Raw genomic sequence first — 25,706 nt, forward strand, 5'->3', positions numbered from 1 at the left:
ACGAGTCACTTGTTGATACCACGCTTGCAGCAGCACTTGAGATGTTTATTGCAAAGGAATTCCCTTTAAAAGAAGGTGGATTTTCATAAACAAACGCAGGCCTTCGTTGTTTAGGTTTAGCATTGTCATGCATGGAATTTCAGAGTTCGAACATCATGAGATAATCATGGCACAGTAGTCGCCTGAATCATAATTATTATCTTATTGCATAATAATAAAATATATTCTGAAGAAATAAAAATATATTCATTACATAATGTTGTGTTAATGACATACATGCTTTCATTTCATTAAACAAATCTGATAGGCTTGGTCACCATACCGCAGGTTAAATGAGTTCAAATTCGAACTTGTAGTTTTCATCATTATAATACAGAAGAAAGATCAAGCAAAAATTTCCAGAAATATATTTTGAAGCCAAAATGCTTCTGGGGAGCGTGCAGGACCAATTTTCCCTCTAGGCTGGTGAGCTATAAGTCTACTAATTTATCACGAGGGCCAAATAATATCTTGTCAGTCATCATTGCTCCACTTTGCCTCGAAATTTAGTCCATCTCGGGGTTTGGAAGTTTTGGTGGCAAATTATATGAAATACAGGGACTTTGCCATACCGTAGGATTTAGGCAATTGACGCCCCTACATATAGGCCTATAGTTTCTTTTTATTTTTTTTTTGTTTCCAACTAATTACCCGTGCGTAATTACGCATAGGCCATTAACGTGCCAAACTGGGAATATGCCTTCGAAAAATAACATGAAGCTCAGCATGTAGTAGCCTATCCAAGGCAGTATCGGTGCTCATTGATAGGGAGATTGAGGCAGAACAACTCGACTGAGGCATGACAGAAAAGAGGGGTGTGACCATCCCCAAAGTTCCCTTCAATGGGCTACCTGTAGAGGCTCCGGGCGCAGCGCATAAATACTCCTCCTTCTGGGGAAGAGTTCAGTCCTCAGAGAGAGAGACAGAGACGGATTGAGGTTCTGGGAATCTGATTAGAGCGGATTATGAATGCTTTTGGACACCAGCCATCTAGCCAACAATCCAGCCCTATTCAGCACCACAGCGCTCAGGAGCTCCTGGACATGGCCGTGTACTGCGACAACTTCGGCGTCTACCAGCAGAACCTCCACCACCATCACCCGCAGAGGCCACCGGCGCACCCGTCCAGCTACGGCCTGGGAGAGTACACCACCCCGTCCACAAACCCATACCTGTGGCTGAACGGACCCAGCATCAACTCCTCTCCTTATCTTCCCGGGAGCAACGGAACCTCCTACATACAGTCTGGATATGGGTCGAACCAGAGGCAGTTCTTGCCGCCTCCCACCGGTTTTGGTGGAGCTGACCTGGGATGGCTCTCCATATCCAGCCAGCAGGAACTTTTCAAGATGGTCCGGCCACCTTACTCCTACTCAGCGCTGATAGCGATGGCCATACAACACGCCCAAGACAAGAAGTTGACGCTCAGTCAAATCTATCAGTATGTAGCTGACAACTTTCCGTTCTATAAGAAGAGCAAAGCTGGATGGCAGAACTCAATCCGCCACAACTTGTCACTGAACGACTGTTTCAAAAAAGTGGCACGGGACGAGGATGACCCCGGTGAGTGCGATCTTTCCAATTTAAAATTATTTCTTTTTTGGCTTTTGGCATGTTTTGCAAAAAAAAAGCCCAAAAAACATCTTAATAAGTCATTTTGTCTAGTGTTGTCTTGAATTCGTATTCTTATGAAAGTAAGTGATGAAATTCCAACGCAAATGAACTTCCTTGAATCAACTGATATTATCTTGATAACCAAGACTCTCGAAACTGGTAAAACTGCACTGGAAACAAGTGGAATCATCCCAAACCTGTCCGTTTTTCCCCACTAAGGACAAGAGGCGTTAAGGCTCAAAACTAGACTAAATATCTTGTTAAGATGATAGTTGATGTTTATGTCACCCAAATAATTCCAACCCTTTAGTAACACGCCCTAATGATTTTGTTTTTGCTTCTTCTATAGGTAAGGGGAACTACTGGACGCTGGACCCCAACTGTGAGAAGATGTTCGACAACGGGAACTTCAGGAGGAAGAGAAAGCGGAGAGCTGACGTGAACGGAGGTGACAGCGCCGGGCTCCCAGTCAAGTCGGAGGACGGGCAGCACAAGATCTCAGACACCGCCAGCCTGCTGAGCTCCTCCCCGCCCAGCCTGCACGGCTCCCCGGCCTCCACGGAGCCCAAGTCCTCTCCGTCTCCGTCCGGCGAGCACAGCCCGTGTTTCAACAGCTTCGTGTCCAACGTGAACTCGCTGCTGGCGGGGAGCGGCGGCACCGACGGCACCAGAGGCGGGGAGAGGGACTTCGGGTCCGGGTCGCATCTCGGGGGTTTGCCTCAGAGCAGAGAGGGCATGTCCGGACTTGGCTCCTACTCGCCCACTTTAGTCGCTCCTCTGAACTCTGACAACAACAGAATGAACTATTACACATCAGTGCAGAGCCTCTCCAACCCGCTCTCCAACCATTTTAGTGTTAATAACCTCATATACAGTCGGGAAGGGACAGAGGTGTAGAAACACTATGTATCCTGTGTATATATATATCCCTATCAGTGTCGGGCCCGTTACTGAACAAGTAATTTATTACTCATTGCAGATTTCGTAAGTCATGTTATTACTCCATGGAGGCAGTAATTCGTTACACTTTACACTTCTACTCGTTACATTGCTTTTCCGTTACACAACTTCAGTCTGAGGTTGGAATGTGTCTTTTTTTATTAGTAGGCCTAACTGTAATGCTATTACTGAAACTGAAACAGCAATTTGTTACACTACTCACAACTGGGAAAAGTAATAAGACCTAAAACTTATTTTAGGTTTTACTTAAATAGTAAGACCAGTCTATCCCAGTCTATATACCAATTTAGGCCTATTGGCAATTTCATTTCATGGCTATAAAATAAAAACACAGCTCCACTGTGACAGGATGTTTAGTTGTACAAAATAATTAAACTATCACCTGCCCATGGAAAGACAGCCTGGCCCTGCGGGTCTTGGGTAGTTTACCTGTGATTACTGTTTTTAATGGTTTATTGTAGCTGCTTGGTTGGACCAACACCCCCCATCCCCACCCCCACCTCCCCAACAGAAATTATTGTTCATTTTCATAAGAAGAAACATTGCATGTATTTTTTGAATGAATTGTGTTCTGTGTTTTATTTAAACTCACGTCGCTGTTTGAATAAACGTCAATTATGTGAACTCCTTGATTAGGTGTCATATTCATCTTCACACTTCGTCAATTGATGAATCAGGGCTGACGGAAAATCATCAAAATCGTTAGAATAGTTTTAGTGCAACACTGGCAAGTAGCCTATAGGCCACTTAAACAAGGGCACTTGTTAAATGCAAAATGTAATTTATATGCTTTGAACTGTCTGTCCTGTAGATATGACGCATCCTTTATTCAACTGATATCTGGTGCAGTTGAGTTATCAAAATCAGTTATAGGCCTATAGCGTAAATTATGGTTCATTTCCTTCAATATTCCTATAATATCCCTATTGGGACTTCTAGTGTATGGTATACCCAATAGTGAGTGAAGTGACCTTATTGTATTTTATAGTAATTTTATCTCCAATATTATCATTACAATATCCCTATGGTATTCCTACAATATTCTAACAGGGACTCGCAGTGTTGCTGTGATATTTCTATACCCTTCTAAACTTTATAGTTCTTTTTCGTCAGTTATTGACCAATTTTGGATTCTGATAAGACCTAATCGGGCCTAACTATTTCCCCCGAGGAATGACTATGCATGTGTAGGACAGAGAGCTATTTACAAAGATTTTCCAGTTAAATCGGGCGTTTGAATTAATCTAGAGGCCCCGCTGTGCTCTCTCTCTCTCTCTCTCTCTCTCTCTCTCTCTCTCTCTCTCTCTCTCTCTCTCTCTCTCCCTCCACTGAGTTTGCACAGACCCTCGGCTCGGCAAATAGGGCCTTACAAATATTCAGATTATTCTCTCAATACTGTGTTTTTGTGGTATTGCGAGAAAGCCCTAAATATACCGCTTTAAATGTTTCAGAGCCTGTCAGAAAACCTGAAGTCAAGTGGCTATAAACAGTACAGTGTGTAAGACAGAGACATTTTCCGCCTGTCACCTCCAATAGACCCGATTTCAACAAGCAATCAGACCTTTAACTTGCTTCCACGAGGTTCAGAAGTTCAGCTTTTTGTCTGGAGCGGGTTTTATTCATACTGCGCCTGTTTGATGTCAACCTGTTTGCTGAATATTCCACCTGTCTCCGTCTATTCCCAAAGTCTTGTCACGCAAAACGCTGGGAAATGTTTTCGTGTGTGTGTGTGAGTCCTGGTAATGGGATTTTTTTTTTATTATTGTGAAACACTGTGGAAGAGCATCCGCTGAACAACTGACGTGAGAGCTCGACTGCCTGTAACGTGCTTTTGTGCTGCATGTGTCCCGGGGGACACAACGGAAAGCCTGTTATTGGAGGAAAATATGAAATAGCCCATCCAATGGAAATGCTCAAGTGATTTAACACCCTGCTCCTGTCTTATTTTGAAACAATATGGAGTACGCACGGAATCAAAGCCTGTAAATAAAAGGAAACACCTCTTAATTGGTTGATAATTGAATTCACTCAGGCGCTCTGTGGTCTGGAATAAAAAAAAAAATTAATTGACAAGACTTTCCTGCTCCTGGTTGGAACACAATGGAAGCTGGCAATTCAAGAGATCCCCTCCTGGGCTCAAATGAAAATATTGCGATCTGAGGATCTGGGAACAAATTATCTCCCTCAGGCCACATTTTGCTCTATTATCTATTAGATCAGAGCCACGGATCAAACAAAGAGGATTTTTGTCATACTGAAGTGGGTTCTCACAGCAACAAGTTTTCTGTTGAAATCCTCATCGCATGCAGTGAATAGAGTATGAAGTCTTTCAAAATTGAAGGCCTTTTAATTCTTGTCCTTACAATGTTTCCTGGTCACCTAGTTCAGTTCTTATTCTTACAAAATGTCATGGACAACCAATGTGGAATTGTCAGGATACAATCATTTAAAGAAGTAGGCTAAAGAAAATCACAAATAAATAGGAGGATCCACTTCAATGATATCTGTATTGACATAAGCTGCCTGCAAATCTGCAAACTAGAAACACAAGGTACCATTTGTTTTTGCCTTCCAAGTTCTCATACAGTGATTCATCTCAGCTATCAGTTCTCAGAAAGGCGACGCTCCAGTGCCCTCTGCCTGAAGGGCACATTTACCTGGCCCCTATGAATATCAGTCAGGCCAACCTGGTCCCATACTCCAGTCTGCTGTAGCTGCTGTAGGCCCCCGGCCCCAGGGCAAGGGATAGGCCCAGCAGAATACCTCTGCATAAGGCTGGCCCTGGTCCCCACAGATGCCTAGTGGGCTAAACCCATAATGATGGGTTTCAGGCTCACAGGGTCATCCCTCCAAAGGCAAGGTTAGCTCATAATTGAAGGACTCCGTGTTTTAGACCTGGATTATTTTAATCCTGTTTCTCTAAACGGGCCTAGATGAACCATCTCCTCAACAAGTCATCTGAGTGGAGAGTCAGCAATGTCTGGGACAGGTATTCCCTGAAACATACATCAGCAGGTCCACTGCAATGGGTTTTACTGAGAGACACAGAGCAAATCAAATGTATAAGCAAAACAAGTTCAGTACTGTTACCATATGAAATATTCTTTAGTGACATCAATATAATATTGAGCCAAATAAGCAGTTGCCAACCTGTTTTTTCAAGTCTTGTATTGAGTCAGTATAGAGCCTAAATTCAGATTTGGGAATGACACAGTGAATGGAGAGGAGCTGTGTGCGCAGCAGGGCCTTGTAGCTTCAATGAGGCCTGGAGGCTCGGCACTGTGGGGATAAGTGCAGTTAGCCAGTGAGTGACATGAGCTGGAGTGATGAATCACTGGTGGATAAAGTTGCACTCACCAAGGTGAGAAACTTTACTTCCATTAGCCATTAAGGAAGATCTCCTCAACTGATAATAAGCAACTAGAACGAGGCCTGTCCCCCTCCCCCGCTCCAAAACCCTCCATGTGCTTTTAAAATGTACTATGCAGGTATGCCATTCTTTTGTACATAGACTTATATCTGCTGTTCTAGTGACATTTATGTAATTTTAAAGCTTGTTTATATGGCACTTTGTTGGTTTGTAAGACACTGACAATGTCAAATGAAAAGATGTGTCCAGAACCTAATCATTTTCCCATAGCCCATATAACACTACCTTACAGACAAATGTGAGGGGTTATATGAAGAGGGAGCCTGTCCGTCTGACCCCACTAAAGAACATGATCGCTCCGCCACAGAGGGTCTGATTACAGTCTGGATCTACCCTGAAATTTCACATCTGTTTGTAGCAGTCAGCGGGCATTACAGGGGTAATTTCTTATATTACAGCTCAATCTCTTGAGGAAGTTAAATATTTAAGAGAACAATATGATGACAGCTTCTGGGGAAGCCACTATACGGCGGGGTGGAGGGGGGCACCTATCTTCACTGCACTTTAAAAGGATTATGTGTGCATGTGATAGCTGAGGATAATGTCTATCAATTGGCATGACCTGATTCGGTTTCATCATTCCCCGTCCGAGGCCCATAAAAAGCCTAACGTATGGGCCGATAACGGCATGGGATCCCTGTTCTGGGCGAGCAGCCATATGGATTATTTTATACAGAACAAGTCTCATCTCAGTGCAAACTGCTCGGTTGTTACCAGTATGGAGCATGTGAAAAATCTGGAGACACCTCTCCCTACACTGTGTGTCATATTCTCCACTTTGCTTTTTTTTTTTTTAGATTAAGCTCATTTAGATCTAAATTTAGATTTGGATGGAATATTACTCTATTACTCAGAATAAAATAACCAAAAAATTGAATTCTAATATATCTAAGAACATTCCATTCCTTTCAAATTCAGTTATGCAAGATTTATTTTTTCCACCATACAGTTGTTTTTCTTATGCTTTTGTGTGAAGCATCTCAACCTGGAATGCTTCCCTCCAGTCTTCGGTGGCAGTAGAAACAGGCCCAGGACCAGGAATTATTGGTCTAGGTGAGCACAGGAAGGGCAAGCACTTTAGAGCACACAAGGCTCGCCAGCTGAGGAACCTGCTGAAAGAGTCAAAGAGATACAAGGATTAACGGACTAGAACGAGTCCCAGTAAATCCACAGCCGGGGCCTGTCTTCACATCGTCCTGTCTGGAAAACCTATCCCCACAACAATGTAACCTATCCCCTGCTCAGTCTATTGCTGGAATATATTTTGACAATGTCTTTGTTCCCACATTAGGGAACTGTAGGCAGATAATTCTTTATCCATGACCTTTGTCATAACAAACCATGGCAGTGGTTTTACACACTGCTAGAGAACTCAGGGAGGAAGGTTCACGTCAGCTGGAAAGATGTTTGTAACGAGTTATGGGGCATTCTCACTCTCTTTAAGGTACCCCTCTTTTTGTGATAAAGAAAACACACAATCTTCCAATATAACATCTGCATATATATTTTTGCACTTCATGAATTACACTAAAAACTAGAAGGCACTAAATAAAGCGCAAACCTCTTCCAATGCTTAACAATTCTCCAACTTGCAAAGCTACAGCCTCCTTATCAGTTTATGTTTGTTTAGTGTTTGTCTTCTGGGTTTGAATTTCTGACAAAACAGCACCTGAATACAATGCTGTTTAGCAGCCCACTTACAAATCCAGAATGTCGGACCTTCCCAACAGCACATGAACACAGTTATGGCAGTTATGGCTAAAAAACAATAATTGTCTAATGGTGGAAATCCCAGATTACCACCAAAATCTAATCATCTGATTTTTGGGACAAGGGTAATCTGTCCACAAAATTTAATCCTAATCCATTCATAACTTTTGGAGACATTTTGCTAACAAACATACAGGGGTGAAAACATAACTTCCTTCCAACTTCATTGGTGGAGGTAATTACTGTAGATTATTTATATTTCTATCAAGTGCAATAATTTCAATAGAGTGAAAGACTTCTCACAAGCTCCCCAATAAATTCACAACCATTCATCATCACCTCCCTGAAATTCCAAACCATGACCTTATGAGAACAATATCCAGGGTTCACGGAACATCAATTTCTATGTGCAGTGCAGCAGAACAAATATCTGAGTAACGGCCAATATGTAATCATTTTAGCTCGGTCCAGGGACCGCTTTAAGCCTTGCACATGATTATGGTACATTTGACCTGTTGGCACTCACTTAAACCCATGATAGTGGTTGCTGCAGTGCCTGAATAAGTTTGAGACTTTTTGTAACAAATTGAAGAAACCTTCAATCCTAAATTATCTGAGGCAATCAAATAAACTGGACCACAGTGTGCAGCACCAATATTACCGTCTACAGGAGAATGGCCTGTGTTGCGCTCCTGATGCCTTGCAGTGATACCACCCTGCTCGTACCACCTGTGACCTGTCATTACCTCCTCTTCACAGACAGGAAGTGGTGACAGATGACGGAGGAAGTAGCTACCCCCGGGGAATCCATTTTACCCACTGCTGCCTGGACCTTTGGTGCAAGACGGAAGTGAAGAGATCATTCGGTACTCAGGGGATCTTCAAAGCAGCCACTTCTGGACAACTTGTCAGTCATTGTCAGTAATTCTAAAGGAAGCTATCTCTCAGTGTGAACATTACATAAGATGAAGTTCCTGTTGTCAGAAGACACATCCCACCTGAAGTACTGTTGTACTTTCAGAGATGTCTTCATTTGAGGCATTTAGAAGAAACAGATGTGAAACTATAGAGTAGAAGTTGCAGAAGTGGACAAGGTGAGTGTTGTTGACACTGGAAGGCAACTGGATAGAATCGCCCCTATGCATTGCTTATGAATGTGAGAGTTTCACCTGCTCTGTGAAGCAGGCTAGCATTGTTCTGCTCCAGTCCTGTGTGATGCTGGTGCATCTGCCTTGAGGAATTCCCTGGCACCCCCTTCTGGCCCCTAATGAGACCCCCTACCTCCTCCCTTTATTATGAGGGATGCATACCAATAGAGAGACAGGAGAGGGGAGACAGACTGAGCCTTGGAGATCTCTGGAACCCTCCCTGCTCTGAACCATCAAACGCACCCCTCACAGAGAGTAAAGCAATGGGCCTGATCAAGATTTAACCCAGTTTGCCCCACGTAAGCTGCAGATGATCTATGGCTGAAGGCTCTAAATGATAGCCTTTCAAAAGCGACAGGCATGCCCCCTCCAAACGCTCCTTTTGTGCTCGCCACTAATCCTGGCCTGCACTTCAAGGCCCCGGCTCACTTCTGAGGCAGCTGCTATCATCTTAAAAAGAGGAGAGAAAGAAAGGCCCCTGTTTTAAATCGCTAGCCTTTTTTCAGGTAGATGTAATGCTATGATAAGCTGATCACCCCCCTCATGGCTGTAATTACACCACAATTAGCTATACTTATTATTGCAATTCATTTCTTAATGAATTGCAATTTTGATTTTGGCTAGAATAATTAACATGTTGAAATTTTCACACTGTGTAAAAATTCAGGATGGATCAAGTTGCATCTTTTTCAGATTTATTCTCAAATGTATTTGATTCGAAGCATTAATTTCCCTCTGGAACGCAATGACTATTTTAGGAATAGAGAGGTACCAGGCACACGGAAATAAACCTGGCTGTGCAGCAGCAGCCAGGGAAAGGCAAAGGAGATGCTCATTTGCCAGACAAGTGTTCAAACAAACACCGGCGTATGGCAAGTGCTCAGTGTTGACTCTGGTATTGGAGTCTATCAACCCCAAACAGCTCTGTGTGTCAACTATAAACACAAGGCATGCACCCCGTCTAGGGAAACAGGCTTCCACCCTCGCTGCTGCTGCTGCTGCTGCTGCTGCTGCTGCTGCAGAAGCCCTCAGTTAACACTCTGGGTTCTGCTTGGTCTGCCGTTGTTAACCAGGCTGCGTTTCGTGATAAAAACAAGTGTCATGTCGCTCCAACTCATTTAACACAGTCTGTTCCCCATTGCCATGTGATGGCATTCCTGTGCTATGACATAATCCAGGATGCATGTGTGCGGGTGCATGCACGTGTGTATGTGTGTGTGTGTGTGTGTGTGTGTGTGTGTGTGTGTGTGTGAGAGACCTCATTGAGAGGCCTACATCATCCTCAAAAGTGTGTTGACATGCCCCCACTTGACAAAGGGGCCTTTTTTTATTCAGCATGAGGGAAAATAGGTTTTTACAAGCCTCAGATAATCTGAGACACACAAAGGCATAATTAAAACAGCAAAAGGGAAGCCCTGTATTTAGCCTGTGAAATAGAGATGGTGTGCTGATTACTGGGTGAATCACTGAGGCACACTGTTGTGTTGATTTACACTGATTTACAGGAGAGACAGACAGAGGGTCATACTCTCTAAAAAAAAGGAGGACAGCATAAGGTTTCCTTAACCTGAGACCCAATAAAAACATTTTGCATCATTTTGAATTACAAAGGGAGACACTCAGGACTTATAATAACCTGTATACTCCTTTATTATCATTTGCATATAAACCTTACCTCTTGCATGGAGAAAAAATATTTCTGTCTTAATAAGAAACCCACTGTTTAATAAATTATTTATTTGTGACATCTCACAAAGTCCCTCTCCCATCTTCTATTGCTAACCAGACAGTGATTTAAAACGCCTTGTTTTTTCTAACCCCTACTGTTCTCAGCATGGAGCGGCTTTTCAAACCCTTGTCACTAAGCTTAGGAACAACATGACAAGAAATTGCTGAATAGGTCTGTGGAGGTTCAGTCAAGTTGCTTTTAGGTTTCTGTGTCCCACTAGAAAAACTATCATGCCTTTCTCATAATGTCTGCCTTCCATTATTCATCCAATCTTTCTTTATCAGCCTTTTTACATGGCTCCAATTTTCTTCCATAAATATGTCCACTTAAAGGGGCTTTTAAAGTAGCTTGAGTTGTTTGGAGACTCGCTTTTTTTTATTTACCTTAACCTACAAGGAACCGACACGCTGACAGGGACATCATGACGGATGGGACACCATCTTAATTAGGTGGTGTCAGGCCTTGGCCAGATAGCTTTGTGCGACTGTCAGTGCCCCTCCCTATATAAATTGTGTAATTATCCCTTTCATTACCTTGGGCTTTCAGGCTACCTGATAGAATTCAAAGGGAGGTGTCACTATCTCTTATCATTATGCTAATGGGTCTTGTGACCAGCAGTTAAATCACAATAGGGGGGGGCAGAACAGTAGCTATCAAGCCAGTCTGCCTGTCTAGCGGACGACCCCAGTCAGGGAGCTGTATGTCTGCAGGGTGATGGGCCACAACATGTCCACAGGCCCACAGGGGATTCCAGCCCCAGTCACCTAGGAGGGGACAGCCGCCCTGGGACAAGTCCTGGAGGGCAAGCCCCCCTGACCTCCATCTGCATATGGGTGGGCTGCCCAGACGCCTCCTCAAGAGCCATTTGAATACGATTAGACATTAATGACCTTCACTAATGAGCAGACAGAAGCTGCTTTGTTTGGATCGATCCCAGGCGTCTTCTGGTGCATGTGCATGTGTGGTTCGGATCTCGGGAATCCCCCTTCGTCCGGTACCTGTCCTAAGAAGCAACAGGTTTTATTGAGCGGTAGTTTGATAAAGGAGGAGTGACAAGTGGTTGATTTCCATTATGTTGAATAAGCCAGGCACACTGCCCTATGCGTACATGTCAACACTGGGAGATGCTTGCAGGGGTGACACACTGATGACTAAGTGTACAGCTTGGGGCTTTTCACTCACTGAACAACCAGAGGCTTCTGACCAAATACTGAACAGGTTCCACATCCCCTATCAATCCTTTTATCTGTCAAACTATCAATCAGAATTACTCCTAAAACCTATACTGACTGTGCTGTTACATATCCCCCATTCAATACCCATTTAATATACTATAAAGGAAAGCTCCTGTCGAGTTGCTACAGAATGATGACTCAAGTTGAACTATGCAGGGGCTGGGCTGGTTCTACTATTAGATCAGGCCATCTATCCAATAAATATAATGAGGATGAATCAGAGAGTTGTGCTGTTTTTAATGGTGTGTAATGGTATGAGCGCTGACAGCGTAATAGCCCTGGCTCTATTGGCTTTTCTCATTACGTGGCTGCAGAGGCCTCGGCCAACCACTATAGTTAACCCCCCTAGAGCAATCATCTCAGGCCAATATTACTGGCCAGCCTTTAATGAAGAGAACAATCATCAGTCGTTTAAGTTTAATGAAAACAGCCACCTGCTAAGGAGCACGGGCCGACCTCAGAGACCAGCAACCATTTCAAAAGGATCCTAAGATGAATCATGCTGCTCATATTGTGAATTATACATGAAAAGGCAAAGGATGCAATCATCAAATGTGTTTTTAACCAAAGATATTTGAAAGCTCCATGTGTATCCCAAGTTTTCATTTTCAGTGCTGAAAATCAGATTGCCCATTCATACTGCATGTCTAATTTTCAAAACCTCAAATATTTATATTTGAGTCAGATTATCTGCTGCCTGCCTTGTGGAAATAACATAAGCCTTCAGTGTATGCCTTGCTGTATGTCATGCAAGAAAGTAGGTGGTACCAGGTATTTGAGAGATAATGCTGTCATTGTAAGAGCATGAAGCCGCACTGGCTCTAGTGTGAATGGAGTGATCAGGTGTACAGTGTTGTTTCTGATAAAAAGCCAAGCTCATGCCAGAGCCGGGGAAGCTGTCAGGGCAGTTACCGCATTTAGTGAGACAGAGAGAACCTGCTCTCTCAGACAATGCATCCTTCATTAGACTTTTCTGCCCAAGTCCATATCATATAACCCAACATTTTATGACAAAGCCCTTTCCAGTCACTGATTCTGAAGTGAGTGGCCATTTAACAAGCCGAGCAGACAGAATGAAGAAAGAAATCCCCAATAAGTGGAAGATAGGATTCTGGATATAAACCAAATTAAAGGTTGTCACTAAGTGTTTGCACAAGCACTTTACCGGCCTGACAAGCTTTGTACATTACCTAATATTTCAGATACACTAAGAAGCAGTAATGTAATGTAAATTCATCTTTCTTTCTCAGGTATTCACAGTGGTTTAGAGATGAAAACTTCCCGCTGTCATTCGAGTTGTTCATCTTCTTGTCCGGTTTTCCTCTGTGAATGTTGAGGTAAGAGCACCTGCAGGTCCGTTTTGGTTGTTGTTTACAGTCAACAGAACTGGAGATCCACATGTGGGACAGATCAGGTGTTTTAAATAGTATTCACCTTCCTTTGGTGGATGATTGGCGGATGGGAACCTCTGTTATACTATATGCTGGTTATGCTGTGGCTGGTACACAGAGACACTATCCTATATATCCATTCAAGACTGTTGTCTGGGGTTATGGAGTTTTAGAATACCTCACACAGATGGCAAATATTGGCACTAATATTGTAATTAAAAAAAAACATTTTTTTTTTATCACTGAAAATGTTTATGTAAATATATATAAAGATTAAAAAGTGAATCACCAGTGCAAAATACAAAGTTGTTGTATGTTTTATTTAGAGTGAATGAGTAGTCACCATTTAGTCATGATGAGTTTGAATCCAACTCACAACGTTGGTTGCATGTCTCCCTCTCTCTCTCTCCCGTCTTTCCTGTCATGCTCAAATGTATATTTTGTAATAAAACAGAAACTATTAAAAAAAAGTAATCCCTAAAAAACAGTGAATAGGTGAATAAAGTCTCTAAGGACTGTCATATATATCCCTGTTCATTTCAGATTATACCCTTTATAATGATGCTCTACCCTTCCTTACAGTACATGCACTCAGATAACATCATTGTCAGTACTGATATAGTGGAGGGTAAACCCACCTTAAGTCAGTTTTCCCCACTTTTGTGGAATTGGGTTTACTCACCTTTTTAGGCTGACATAAATCTTTATGAGGTAAATTCAGAGTACACATCATGGTGCATAGTGTCAGACTGAGGAGCTGGGAAAATGGCATAAATTAATGCTTTCATGAAAATAAATTAGATTTTTCTATAATTGTAGTTGTTTGAACACCGACTAGACGTCATGGTTTATCCACCTTTATATCGACCGCTACATCACATACTTGATCCATTGAAGTTGCAGTCTAAGATGAATAGAGTTGCTCACAGCCGCGGTCCTGTTTTCCAGCGGGTCCTGGGCGCAGACTGGCTTTGTCATATGTGATGGCTAGCTCTTTGAGGCCGTGCCAGCTCCTGAGCGCTCCGAGCTGATTATTTTGACATCTTATGGCAAGGAGAACTCTCCTCTCAGCGGGCCGTGCTTAAGCACAGCGAAGAAGCATTCCTTTGTTAAGTGTTTGTGTCACACTTAAAGGATTAGAAAGCATTTGAAAAGCACAAGGAATAATGTTTGGAATCACCTACTGAATAGTTTTACTCCTGTAGCTATCCAGCCAATGAACCGCAAAGTGATTTATGGGGTGAAATTAGCAACTTTGCCAGAATACAGGGAGTGCTAGTCCCAGAGTCCAGGTTTGGGCACTGTGCCAGGGGTTGGCAGGGGTTCATTGTATGGTACAGCGTGTGTTGTCCATATGATATTTTACCCTTTCGACAGTATGTACATTTATGTTCCCATATTTCATAGTTTCTGTCAGGGTCATTCTAAATCCCTTCACCTGTATCTCACATTTAAATCTTTACATGTAGGCCTGTCTGAGTCTAAACTGTGAAAGGCGTGCTGGGATAAATCATTGGAAAGATTTCTACCTCGATGGTTCCCATACATCTCCGATTTTATTGTGTCTCAGGATCCTCTGTCTTGGTGTGGCTTTGGTATGGTGACAGGGGTTTTTGGTTTCTGGTGGAGGGAGAGAGGGAATGAGGGCCTCTGCTGGGCAGGTTGTGGCGCTGGTCACTTCACTGCAAATCCATTTTGACAGTGAGAGGGTAAAACATTTGAATGTGGAATCTTAATGTTAATTTTTTTCAAATGCAGTAACCTATTGTTCTTTCACTTCCATTCAATTTCTACCTCTTTTCCGATGGTGCTAATTTAATAAAATGATTACATCGTCAGAATTTAACCTTAAAACAGACAATAACCACAATCTGCAAGAAATCTAGTTTTTGAAACCACTGCACTGATCTCATTGATAACTTGCTTTCAGCCATAAATTGCAGAGAACATCCTGAGTGAGAGAATTGAAAGTGTCAGTCATGTTCTCCAGTTTCAGCTTTCTGAATGACTGCAGGGCGAGGGGAAGATGGACATCACTTAGGGATCCCCAGGGGAAGAAATTCCTCCAAGACTTAGTGTTTTTTTTTCTCACTGCTCTTCACAAATGAGTTCCCAAGCCGTTTCCATTAAGAGACTCGGGATAGGCCCTCTGTGAGCTTCACAGAATGTATAACCAGCCAAAGGGCAGGGTTTTGTAAGACAAACCTCTGAAGATGTAATCCATATTGTTAAAAGCAGAGAGACTGACCTTTGGTATTAACTAACTGATGTCTATCTCTGCAGCCATGAACTATAAATTGGACTCGCATTTATGTTAGAGTTAAAAGAAATGCTTTTGCCGAGAAGTCTATCGCCAAAATTGCTTTGACCTTTGCTCGAGCTTTGAGTCAGATTTTTACACATGGCTGCAGTCAGAGCGGTCAGGTCGGTGATAAATCACCGTGAGAAAAATGAGTGGCACATTTCAAATGTTTACATGTGGCCCCTATTCTTCTGCTCAGGATCTGAGGAGCTGGCTGGCAGCACAGCGTTTCCCCCCTATGCCTTCTCAGAGGTTGTGTTACTGCGTCCATACATCACCCTGACATGGGTGCACTCTCTGAAACGGCCTGGCTAGACCCTGTCTCGGGATGATGACATATTTGCCATTCCGCTCAGTGAGGTGTGCTAGTGTCCTATCACTCTCTTATCACTGTCATAGATCCAGGAGCCACTAGCATCTGTCTGCATCCATCCCCTTAGTAGCACAAGCAATCTTCATAAAACCAACTCAAACCGACACACATCCTCTGTCCAACCGCCCCGACAGGTTATAGTAATAATTTCAGAAAGGGATATGGACAGGATGGTGATGATTCCATTTCCGTATGGCTGATGAGTTTATAGTGTTTGATAGATGGCCTATAGTGGCGAGACCCCAACACTCGGGCCCCGACATCGATACTCCCCTGACCCCGCCTGGGAGTCCCCCCTCGGCGGAACTCCCCCTGCTTCTCCTGGGGGTAATGGAGGGAGGAAGAATGCGGAGGGAGGAAGTGAGTTTCCTCCAGGCAGATTGCTGGATGGAGAGGCTGAGAGACGGGCAGATGACAATAGAGGGGAGGCCGGGGCCTGAGTGTCGCCTCGGGGAGACCTGCACCCGCTTACGCGTCGACTCCAGCCGCCGCGCTAAGTGCACCGAGCAGAGGCCTTCACAGCGGATTTGGCAAGGTGATCCATTCACCCACTCTACCCCCCTCCCACCCCCTCCTCTCCCCTCCACCTCAACCCACTCTTGTGCAGCCGTCCTCCCTTCGCTGACACCCACCCAACCAGGAGGTGATGACTTGACACAGAGGGTGAAGACAGGTCTGGGAGTTTTATCTCCTCTATTCCCTCTTTAGCATCTCTTATTTTCTGGTCTTATATGCATTTTTTAGATACTGGCACTACTGAGAATTACACTAATTTCAATGCAACTATGGATGGGACATCTTCTCTGTCATGGTCCCGCATAGAAGGGGGGCCAGCTTGTAGTAAGCGAGGGGTCAGCTGGTTATGTGGTCTGACAAATTGTTTCATACACATGCAAACAGGCCTCAAGCACTTATGATCCCTCCAGCAGACAGACACCATGTCTCCACGTCTATGGTAACTGACACTGAACATTGGCTCCTGTAGAGAGGCTGCATTGTTCCCTATGTAGGATTTAGAAAGCTGATATCAAATTCTGCTGTATTCAAAGAACCTCTGTTTTATTAGTAAGACAGACAGGCCGTTGCAGCTTTTAGACTTCGCATCGCAGGCTGAAATGCCAGAGCCACCACTCAGAGGAGTGTCAGAAAGCTCGATGATGAATGGAGTAAATGTGTAGAAGTATTGGATTGCACCAACATTCCTTAAGGTAAACTTTGGGTATTGAGAAGCTGTGGTAATTTGTAGTGTCTTGTGTCACAGTCCCAATCTTTTTTTATTCCCATAGCTCAAGGTGTTGATGTTGAAGGGAATGGCTTGACAGATGAAGTTATACTCTTCATGACAACAGCCTCAAGGTGTTCTCTGCGGTCGATCCCGTAAATTTGCTCTTTTGGACGGGTGTGACACTGATTGACGGCCTCATGACAGTTCACTGCAAATCCTTTAATCCGTTCATAAAGCTCAATAGGGGGGCACTTGATGCACTTTATTCCAGCACCTCTCCCCATCTGGCTTCTGTAAAAGACACTCGGTGCCGTCAGACGCTCCTAGAGCCATGACAGGAGCTGATGACATGCAGCGTTGAGAGCTTTTATGGGACATGGGTATTTCATCATGGAAATCCACTGAGTGTACAGTAGTGGTGGAACATACATGCAACTGCTCTTTAACCTTCATATCAACACCACTCATTGATATTTACCTTATTTAAATTAGAGATTAAATTCTTGCTTATTGTGAAGGAATCCTTTGCACAGAAAAGTTCTTATTGTCAGACAAGGGTAAGGGAATACTGTCCAAGGAGGACTAGAATTTATATGTGCTGTCCATGGTTGCAGACTGCTGGAATCTCAGTAGTTTTATGGCCATATGGATTGGGGAACAGCTTGCAGTCTGTGAGTGAGCGTCTCAGTTACAGTGGGGTGTCTGTGATCTATGGAGTTGTGTCCTGCTCCAGTGACAGTCTGGGCTCCTCCCTCACACAGCAGCCTTTCATCTCAGGGAGACAGAGATGAACCTTAAAACCACTGACAGATATAAACTCTCATATGTGTCCTAAAAATCAGTAGGTGAGACATTTGCAGTGGTTCATTTAAGTGGTTCATGTTGTGTTTTCTTTATTATTATAAGGGTATCTGGCACAGACAAGATATTTTTATGCTCATAAATATGTATATGAGTTGTAATTTGTATCACAAAATGCAGGCTAAGGTTAATTCCCAATGATGGGCTGCAATGATATCTACATTGCAAGTTTCAGTCAAGATTTGGTTTGATTAAACTATTGAATACTGCCACCTTGTGCAAAGCCTGAGTAAGTAATTCCCTTTGGGGAACTGTCACTCCTATGAGAAATGTATTTTAATGTAAGCCTGTTGTATTTTGCATTGAAGAGGATTCAAACTAAATTGGGACTTTAAATGTAATGATATGCAAAAAAAATATTTTGCTACAATCTCAACCTTAAAAAATATCTATGATCTATAATATATGTTGGTGGATTTTTGATAACAATAAAAAGCTAAAAAAAACAATCAAGTGTCTCATCATCAGATAATAATTTAATAGACACGATACACGACACTGACATTAATCAGCTCCCTGCAGCCTTGCTGTTTTTTTTTTTTTACATCCTTAACCATTTTGTTTCTGTGTTTGGGTCAAATGGCCCCAATATAATCCAACCACAGGCTGTGTCAATAGGTTAACTGTGTGTCCCTGCTCGTTACACCCGGTGATATCTATCATACCTGCCAATCAGGGCTACATTAATCAACTAGGGCGTCAAGCGGCATGGGGCAGAGAAAGTGCTCCCCCTCCCCTCCATCCATCACTCTGGGTGTAAGCCGCCATCCGGCATCATCGGTGCATACCACCGCTACACCAGAGATTCTTTATCACATGGACACAGATTGGCCAGCAAGATTCTACACAGATTGATTAGCTCAGTTTGAGCCAGTCTCCAGGCATTTCATCAGGGTTGTGAGACCAGGTAAGCTGGGGAGACCAGGCTGGATACCCGCTCTTTCTCTGTCTGTCTCAGGCAGGGTAAAGTGGAGAATTGGCTTCAGGTGATTTGGAGAAGATCTTATCTCCTGTTAACAGAGGAATGACACCATAATGGAGCAGCAGGGGTGCAATTACCTCTTAGCCCTCCTCCTGTCCTCCTCCTCCTCGCCTTCCCTCCGCCTACACCTCAGCCCTCACTGACAAATTAAGATTAATGACGAAGATAACCTACCTTTCCGATATCACGTGGTCAGGCTGAGTGTGAGAGAAGGCCTGCTCCTCATGAGTGGAGAGATACAGCTCACCACTTGATACCTGTCCCCTATGCATCCTAACTTTCTTTGAAATTAAAGCAGTGTCTCGCTGCTGTTGCTAAGGCGTGTTGCCAACACAGCAGGGCAGTGGCGGTGCAATAAATGTTCATGATGTCATATGGAAATGCAACACGTGGAAGATACTGCACACACTATCATGGATTGGGAGGAAGGAGGTCAGTCAGTAGAGATAAGGACGTCCAGTGTAGAGACATAAAGAAGCTCTGGGGCAGGAATGACTCTCAGTTGTAAAGGACTTCCAGGTTCACTGAGCTTAAGGCTTTGCCAGAGGAATATGATGCACTGGGGAATGTAGTGGAAACTCACAGTTTAGGAAACAGCACTAGAGTCACTTACAGAATGTGTGAATGTTGCTGTTGCCTTGTGACCTGTGTATATTGCTCTTTTATTGCTTTTTTTTTTAGAGTAGATCTGTCTGTAGAGGAGCCTTTTCTAAGGGTGTTTGTGAAAGTGTAAAAACAAGTGTTGTCCCACATCTACACATACACACACCCTGCCACCCCCCCTGTTGTCCACGTGAAACTGACTCTTGAAGGTGGAAGGAGACCTGACCCATCCCCCGACCCTCCGTGCCCCACCAGAGTGGACTCTACCTGGCTGAATGTGTGTCCCCCTGCCCTGCAGCTGGAGGTGTCTGTTTCACGGGCCTCTGTAATGCGGGACCTGGGAGGATAAGGTTTCACAGGTACAAAAGTCTCCGCTTTAATCCTATCACACAGAGTGAGTGGCCAGGGCTCAGGGGTCCTGCATAATCCCAGGTTTATCTATTCTGGAGAAGTAAGAGACACAGAGCGTGGGGAGAGGAAGAGATTAGTGCCCATCTCTGATTATATTCAATCAATGTTTGCACAGCAAACGGCAAAAGAGATCTCTCAATGGCAATTTTGCTATTCCACACCTCAGTGCACACAGTAACTAGAGGGGAGCGGTAAAAAAAGATAGGTAAATATTTCCTCTGGCAGCTGTCATGCAGGCTGATATTCAGAGTCAGGGGAACCTGCAACAACTTAAAATGTCTGCACTGCACTCTACAGTGGATTTTACTTCTTTACAAGGCAAATATGGGATAACATGCACTGAAAGTCACACTGCATGAGCTGCCATGCTTTATGTTTTTACGGATCAGTCCTTCACATTATTATTTATGCAAGTATACCCTGGAAATAATGATTTTAGAATTTACAAAATCATGGAGTACTATTTTGCTTTTTAGTTCATGTGTAAGTATCACACTACTTTGTCAGAATTAAGACTGGGTCAGTGGTGACAGTCAAGAAATTTCAGAGGGTGACAAATGATTTAAGTGGGGCTCTGATGGTTGACAAGGCTGTGTGTGTGTTGTGCTTATCAATTTCACAGCAGGCTATTTTGTACTGAAACAGGGCCTTAATGTGGCTTCCTCTGGAGAATGCAACCTGCTGTAAGACTTCACACTGGGTTCCAATCACACCTTAGGGTTACATCATGCTGCATCATCCTACATCATGAGTAGTATAGTATAGTATAGTATAGTATAGTATAGTATAGTATAGTATAGTATAATATAGTATAGTATAGTATAGTATAGTATAGTATAGTATAGTATAGTATAGTATAGTAGTAGTAGGTTGGTGACCATGGTAGTGGTTAGGAAATGAATGTAAAGACTCAAATATTAGCCACTGGCATATCACACTTGCTTGTTGTTGAGTGTAGCAGACTGAAAGACTGAAATTTATTGAAGCAATAAATTAAACTTGCATGGAACTAAGTAAGCAGAAGTTCCTTTTCTCATGAGACTATATTTTGTCTCCAGCACCTTAGCCAAGTTTGCCGTGGATTTACTACTTCACTGAATTTGTTTTAGTCCTGCAGTGCTTTTTATTCATGGTAGAAACCATGCATTCTCAGAAATTCAATACATATTCACAGTGAAGAGCACAAAGCAGACTGCCGCATCCTTCTCCACGTCCCTTGAAGTGTGAGACTTAAAGGAAGAGTGGTTCCTTTGAAGGCAGGTAGAAGGCGTTGCGGGGCTGAGAGGTGCTGGAAAGGGCATGTCCAAACAGACTTAGGCCCTGAGTGATGAGACACGGGAAGCGGTAACAGGACACCTCGCCCCTGCTCCCATGTCAACACAGCCATGTGAATCACAGCTGTGAGAGTGTGTCTGCAGGAGTTAGACGCCGATTCTCAGAAAGAATTATCTCTGCATCTACATTATCAGCACGCTTTGTTTTGCTCATTATGTGTTTTCTTTTTTTTTGTATTTCAAATCCTCTGAAATGGATTGAGTAGATCTGCAATAAATCTCTATCTCTCATCAAGGCTTTTCCGAGTTGATCCCACATGGAAGTGGATAGGGTTAGGATGCAATGCATCACCGGAGTTTAAAGGGCTCAACTTAAGCACTGCTCCTATCGTGAGACATGAATTGGCCTAGGTAAGTAAGGTAATCCATGTATGTCTTCCCAGGTCTGAGGCAGTAGATTTCCAGTCATGGGAATGCCAGCGGGAGTCTGTGTGTCTGTGTCCTGTGTCACTGCTCGCTGTGAGCCATTTCCTGGGGATTTTAAGATGGATGACAGTGACTTCCCTTTGCATTCTGTCTCTCTCTGAGCAACATCAGTCAGCTCATTTGGCAGAAATATCTCAGGAAAATTGTCATCATGATTTAGAGCATCATGTGCTCTAAAAATTGGTTATTTTATCCACGAGCATCTACAGTAGGTGTCCTCAAGTCCTCCTGTCAGCTCTATGAGATGAGTGATTAAAATAAAGTCACTGATTATGTTTTGTTAATTTTATTTTTCAAATGTACTTGTTTCAAGCCTGGTTGTTGACATGCTTTCACGTTTTTTTGTTTTTTTTTGCATTACTTCTCAGTCTCAGAGATAGAGGGCAGCAAAGACACATTTATCACCTCGGATTTTCACCTCCAACTGGGTATGACTACAGAATCCCCTTTTCTGCCTCAGCTTCTCACCTTTTATTGTTTTACCTTGAGATTTTTCACCTAAGTATGATTTACCTGTGAACCACATATATGATAGTATAATAACTGATACTCAATCTGACTTCTGCTCTTTAGTCAGTCTCTATACAGCCTCTATAACTTCAAATTACAAGAATAGTGTATAGTTGAAGGTTTGCAGTAATTTTGACAAATCACACTACAAAGGAGAAAACAACATAATTTCATCACTGTTTATTCAAGTTCACAGATTTTATGCAAACTAGTGTCTGGGACACATAAGCAGGTCAAAATGTAATAAAGTTTTTGTATACCTATAAAACATGCTGATGTATTTGAAGTCACAATGAAATGAAAAATCACTTTTTCACCTTGTTAGCAAATTTTCCACACCATAAAATACACATAGGATTTAACAATAACTGCCAAAAAAACAAAAAACAAAACAAAACATGTACAAGCATTTTATTTTTTTGTATTTTTATATCAAAATCCTGTTACTTTTACTTCCTGGAAAACAGTGCGTCTTAAATGGTTACATCATGGTGTACCAGTAAGCGATGAATAAAAGCGGTAAATACAAATTCCAACCAATAAACAATCACACCCTTCCTTAACTCCCATCAAATAAAACTGCCTAACTTATATGGCATTGGTTCACACTTCTGAATGATCCCTCCCCGTGTTATAGCCTGTTTGAACAGGAAATACATCATATTAAGGAAGCAAGCTGCTCTCAAAATGCGGTTTCACTGTGACTTTAAGATTTAAGCATGGCTGTCTAATTTCTCCTAGCAATGAAAAAATAAAGCACTATCATCTTTCACAAACAAAACACTTTTATTGCCCTTATACAAAATAAATAGATATTTTTAGGCCGGTACTTGCAAAGTCACTATCAACTATCAAGATATCAACTAGTTAACTTATGCTAATTTTTTCTAATTAACTTGTATGAGAAAATTATTTAAAACATGGGCATTTTTGATCAGATTAAAACACTGAAATGAAAAAAAAAAAATACTCATAATGACTCGAAAAAAATTGACTTGAAAAAAACAAAGATGTTGTGTGGGATGTATGATCAAACTTGTTCTCTAATATGACAATACTGGACACTTCCACCCTATTCCTACTATACATATACTAAACCAGCTGTACAGGCATACTGTACATACTTTACTGTCAATACCTTTGATTTCTGTCAGTAATTTCCCATTATGATAAATAATTTCCGCTCCAGAAACAGTCTTTGAGCATGATGAGTGACTCATCAATGTCAATGAAAATGGATTCCATTGCGGGCCGCTAATACATCATTATCTCCTTGGGTGCGTCCTCGGTAGGCCTCTGTTGCTCTTTCCTCTGTGTGTAGGCTGCGTGCTCGTACATGTAGATCAAGCCAATGGCGAGGAGAGAGAGTACTATGTAGGGGATCAGGAGGTAGTATCCTACTTGCATCTCAGACCGCTTGTTCCTCAGTTCCACCGCATCCCTGGCAAAGTCCTTCACCACTTCCTCTGCCATGTTGGTGAAGTTGACATTCACCACAATTAAGATGAGGACCACAAAAGACAGAGACGCTGCGGAAGAAAGAGTGCCGTTAGCGCTGTGACAAAGAACGGGACGAAATTACATCCCACCCTCCACATCAGTCTCGTCATCGATCCATTTCTGGCAATTCTACATCTATTACTCAAAACCAGCTCCCAAATGCTCAATTCTCTAAGATTTGTGTCACTACCGGGTCGTGGTCATCCTTACCACTGAGCGAGCTGCAGGCGTAGAAGCCAACAGGCCCCATGTAGGTCTCGTAAGGGTTGCTGACACTGTTGTAAAGGGCGATAAGGATGCTGCCAGCTGAGAACAGCAGACACAGGACCAGCAGGAGCACAGCCAGACCATGAAGGATCACAGGAGCTCCTCCAGCCATTCCCAACTGGGGAAACACTACAGAAGCAGCACAGGAACATCAAGGGATCGTTAACCATGTGAAACTTACTAGGGAACTATTATGATACCTTACAATTTGGTGGCTGGCTAATACTAAGTATAAGAAGTACATGAGAAATATGAGAAGTATAAGAAATGCCCATATCAGTTATTTTCAGGTGGATTTTGTATGTTGTGAACAGACTATTTTAGATGTTGTCCTGTCAAGTCTGGTCAGGTATGAAATTCACACCTTTCAGCGATAACGTGCTCACACAGTATATATGGAATTGCATTCTGTCTAACTTGAAGGATACGATTCAGATCATAAGTTACCTTGGAATGGATCGATACCCCCAAAAAAGGGACAAGCGGTTCTAGTAGAATTCCCCTCAAAAAGCCCCAGTGTGACCACAGCAGTTCCGTTGAAGAGCTCATATCCGCTGGGAGCGCACTCCATGGTAGTCTTAACCCACTGTGTCGACATGGCATACCCCAACACCGCCACAGAAATGGAAGTCACCAGCGCACTGGACATGAAATGGAGAGTCTTCTTTGTGGATGGCATTATCTCTGTATTCCAGTTGAACTAGCTGAATGTAAATCTCAGCTTCTCTTCTCTAAAGCTCCGATGAAGCCGCAGAACCAGATTAGGACCACCTGATCCTCTAAAGATTCCCTGAAGCAGTAACCTTACTGGGAGGAGTAAAATGCAGACTGCTGGTAATAAAACCTCTTGATTATGAGTGTGACCTTTGGTTAGAGGGAGAGAGAGAGAAAGCTGGTTGTCATAGTGGTGACACTATTTTCCCAAACAGCATAAACATGGTAGGTAGCAGGGTAATGCCAAAAGGGAAGCCTGTCTCTCAGCCTGTAAAGTGTCTGGTCTCAACTACAATTTATTTAATTTCTCTTTTATTTCTGGTATCTCCATATAAATATGTTATAATCTATTTTGAAGGACCATTACTGACAGTGTTTGACTACGCTTATACAGTAGCCTATCAATCTAGTGCAACTGAACAAAAGCATTTTCAAGACATGTAAAAGACTGTTAAGACTGTTTAAAGTCTGTTAAGACTTTCAAGACATGTTAATAGTCTTCTCAGTGTTCAGTGTCTCCCTCTTCCAGTGGCGGTGCACTTTGTTTGGAAAAGAAGTAGGTTCACAGCCTTGGATCCAAAGTCCTGTTCCTAAAAGGGCAGGGTCATAAAACATAAAGCAGATTAATTATTTACCTTTCCCACTAGAGTAGGTTTACTGGAAGAGATATGATCGCCAGATCTCCCATGTGTGTCATAGATGGAGCACTAAAGCCATGATACAGGCAGATGACGTGTGTTGGGAATCATACAAAAGATTTCACAGAAACATTTAATATTTCAAATTCAATATAATTGTGTATGTCACAGAAAAGGTGCTCCATGTAGCATTTTAACATCAATCAATTATTACCATATTAATTTTGAGACATCAGTATAGTTACTATAAACAAATGAGACCAATACCTCTCCTGGCCTTTGCACTGCATATTACATTATGATG

The 25,706-nt window shown here is 42.7% G+C and overlaps 2 protein-coding genes across 2 annotated transcripts; one reads left to right on the forward strand and one right to left on the reverse strand.

The window, feature by feature from the left end:
- The first annotated feature begins 962 nt into the window (after positions 1-962).
- foxi1 (forkhead box i1) lies at positions 963-2,638 on the forward strand. Its single transcript, XM_071907945.2, has 2 exons — positions 963-1,602; positions 2,003-2,638. Exons 1-2 carry the CDS (start codon positions 1,005-1,007, stop codon positions 2,548-2,550), a joined length of 1,146 nt encoding a protein of 381 aa, XP_071764046.1. The 5' UTR covers positions 963-1,004; the 3' UTR covers positions 2,551-2,638.
- A 20,899-nt stretch (positions 2,639-23,537) lies between these two features.
- Positions 23,538-24,847, reverse strand: clrn3 (clarin 3). Its single transcript, XM_071907957.2, has 3 exons — positions 24,498-24,847; positions 23,994-24,179; positions 23,538-23,812 (listed from the first exon to the last, which is right to left on the reverse strand). Exons 1-3 carry the CDS (start codon positions 24,727-24,729, stop codon positions 23,538-23,540), a joined length of 693 nt encoding a protein of 230 aa, XP_071764058.1. The 5' UTR covers positions 24,730-24,847.
- Between the last annotated feature and the right edge of the window lie 859 nt (positions 24,848-25,706).

The sequence above is a fragment of the Centroberyx gerrardi genome, chromosome 20 (genome assembly GCF_048128805.1).
Source record: "Centroberyx gerrardi isolate f3 chromosome 20, fCenGer3.hap1.cur.20231027, whole genome shotgun sequence".
NCBI lineage: Eukaryota > Metazoa > Chordata > Actinopteri > Beryciformes > Berycidae > Centroberyx > Centroberyx gerrardi.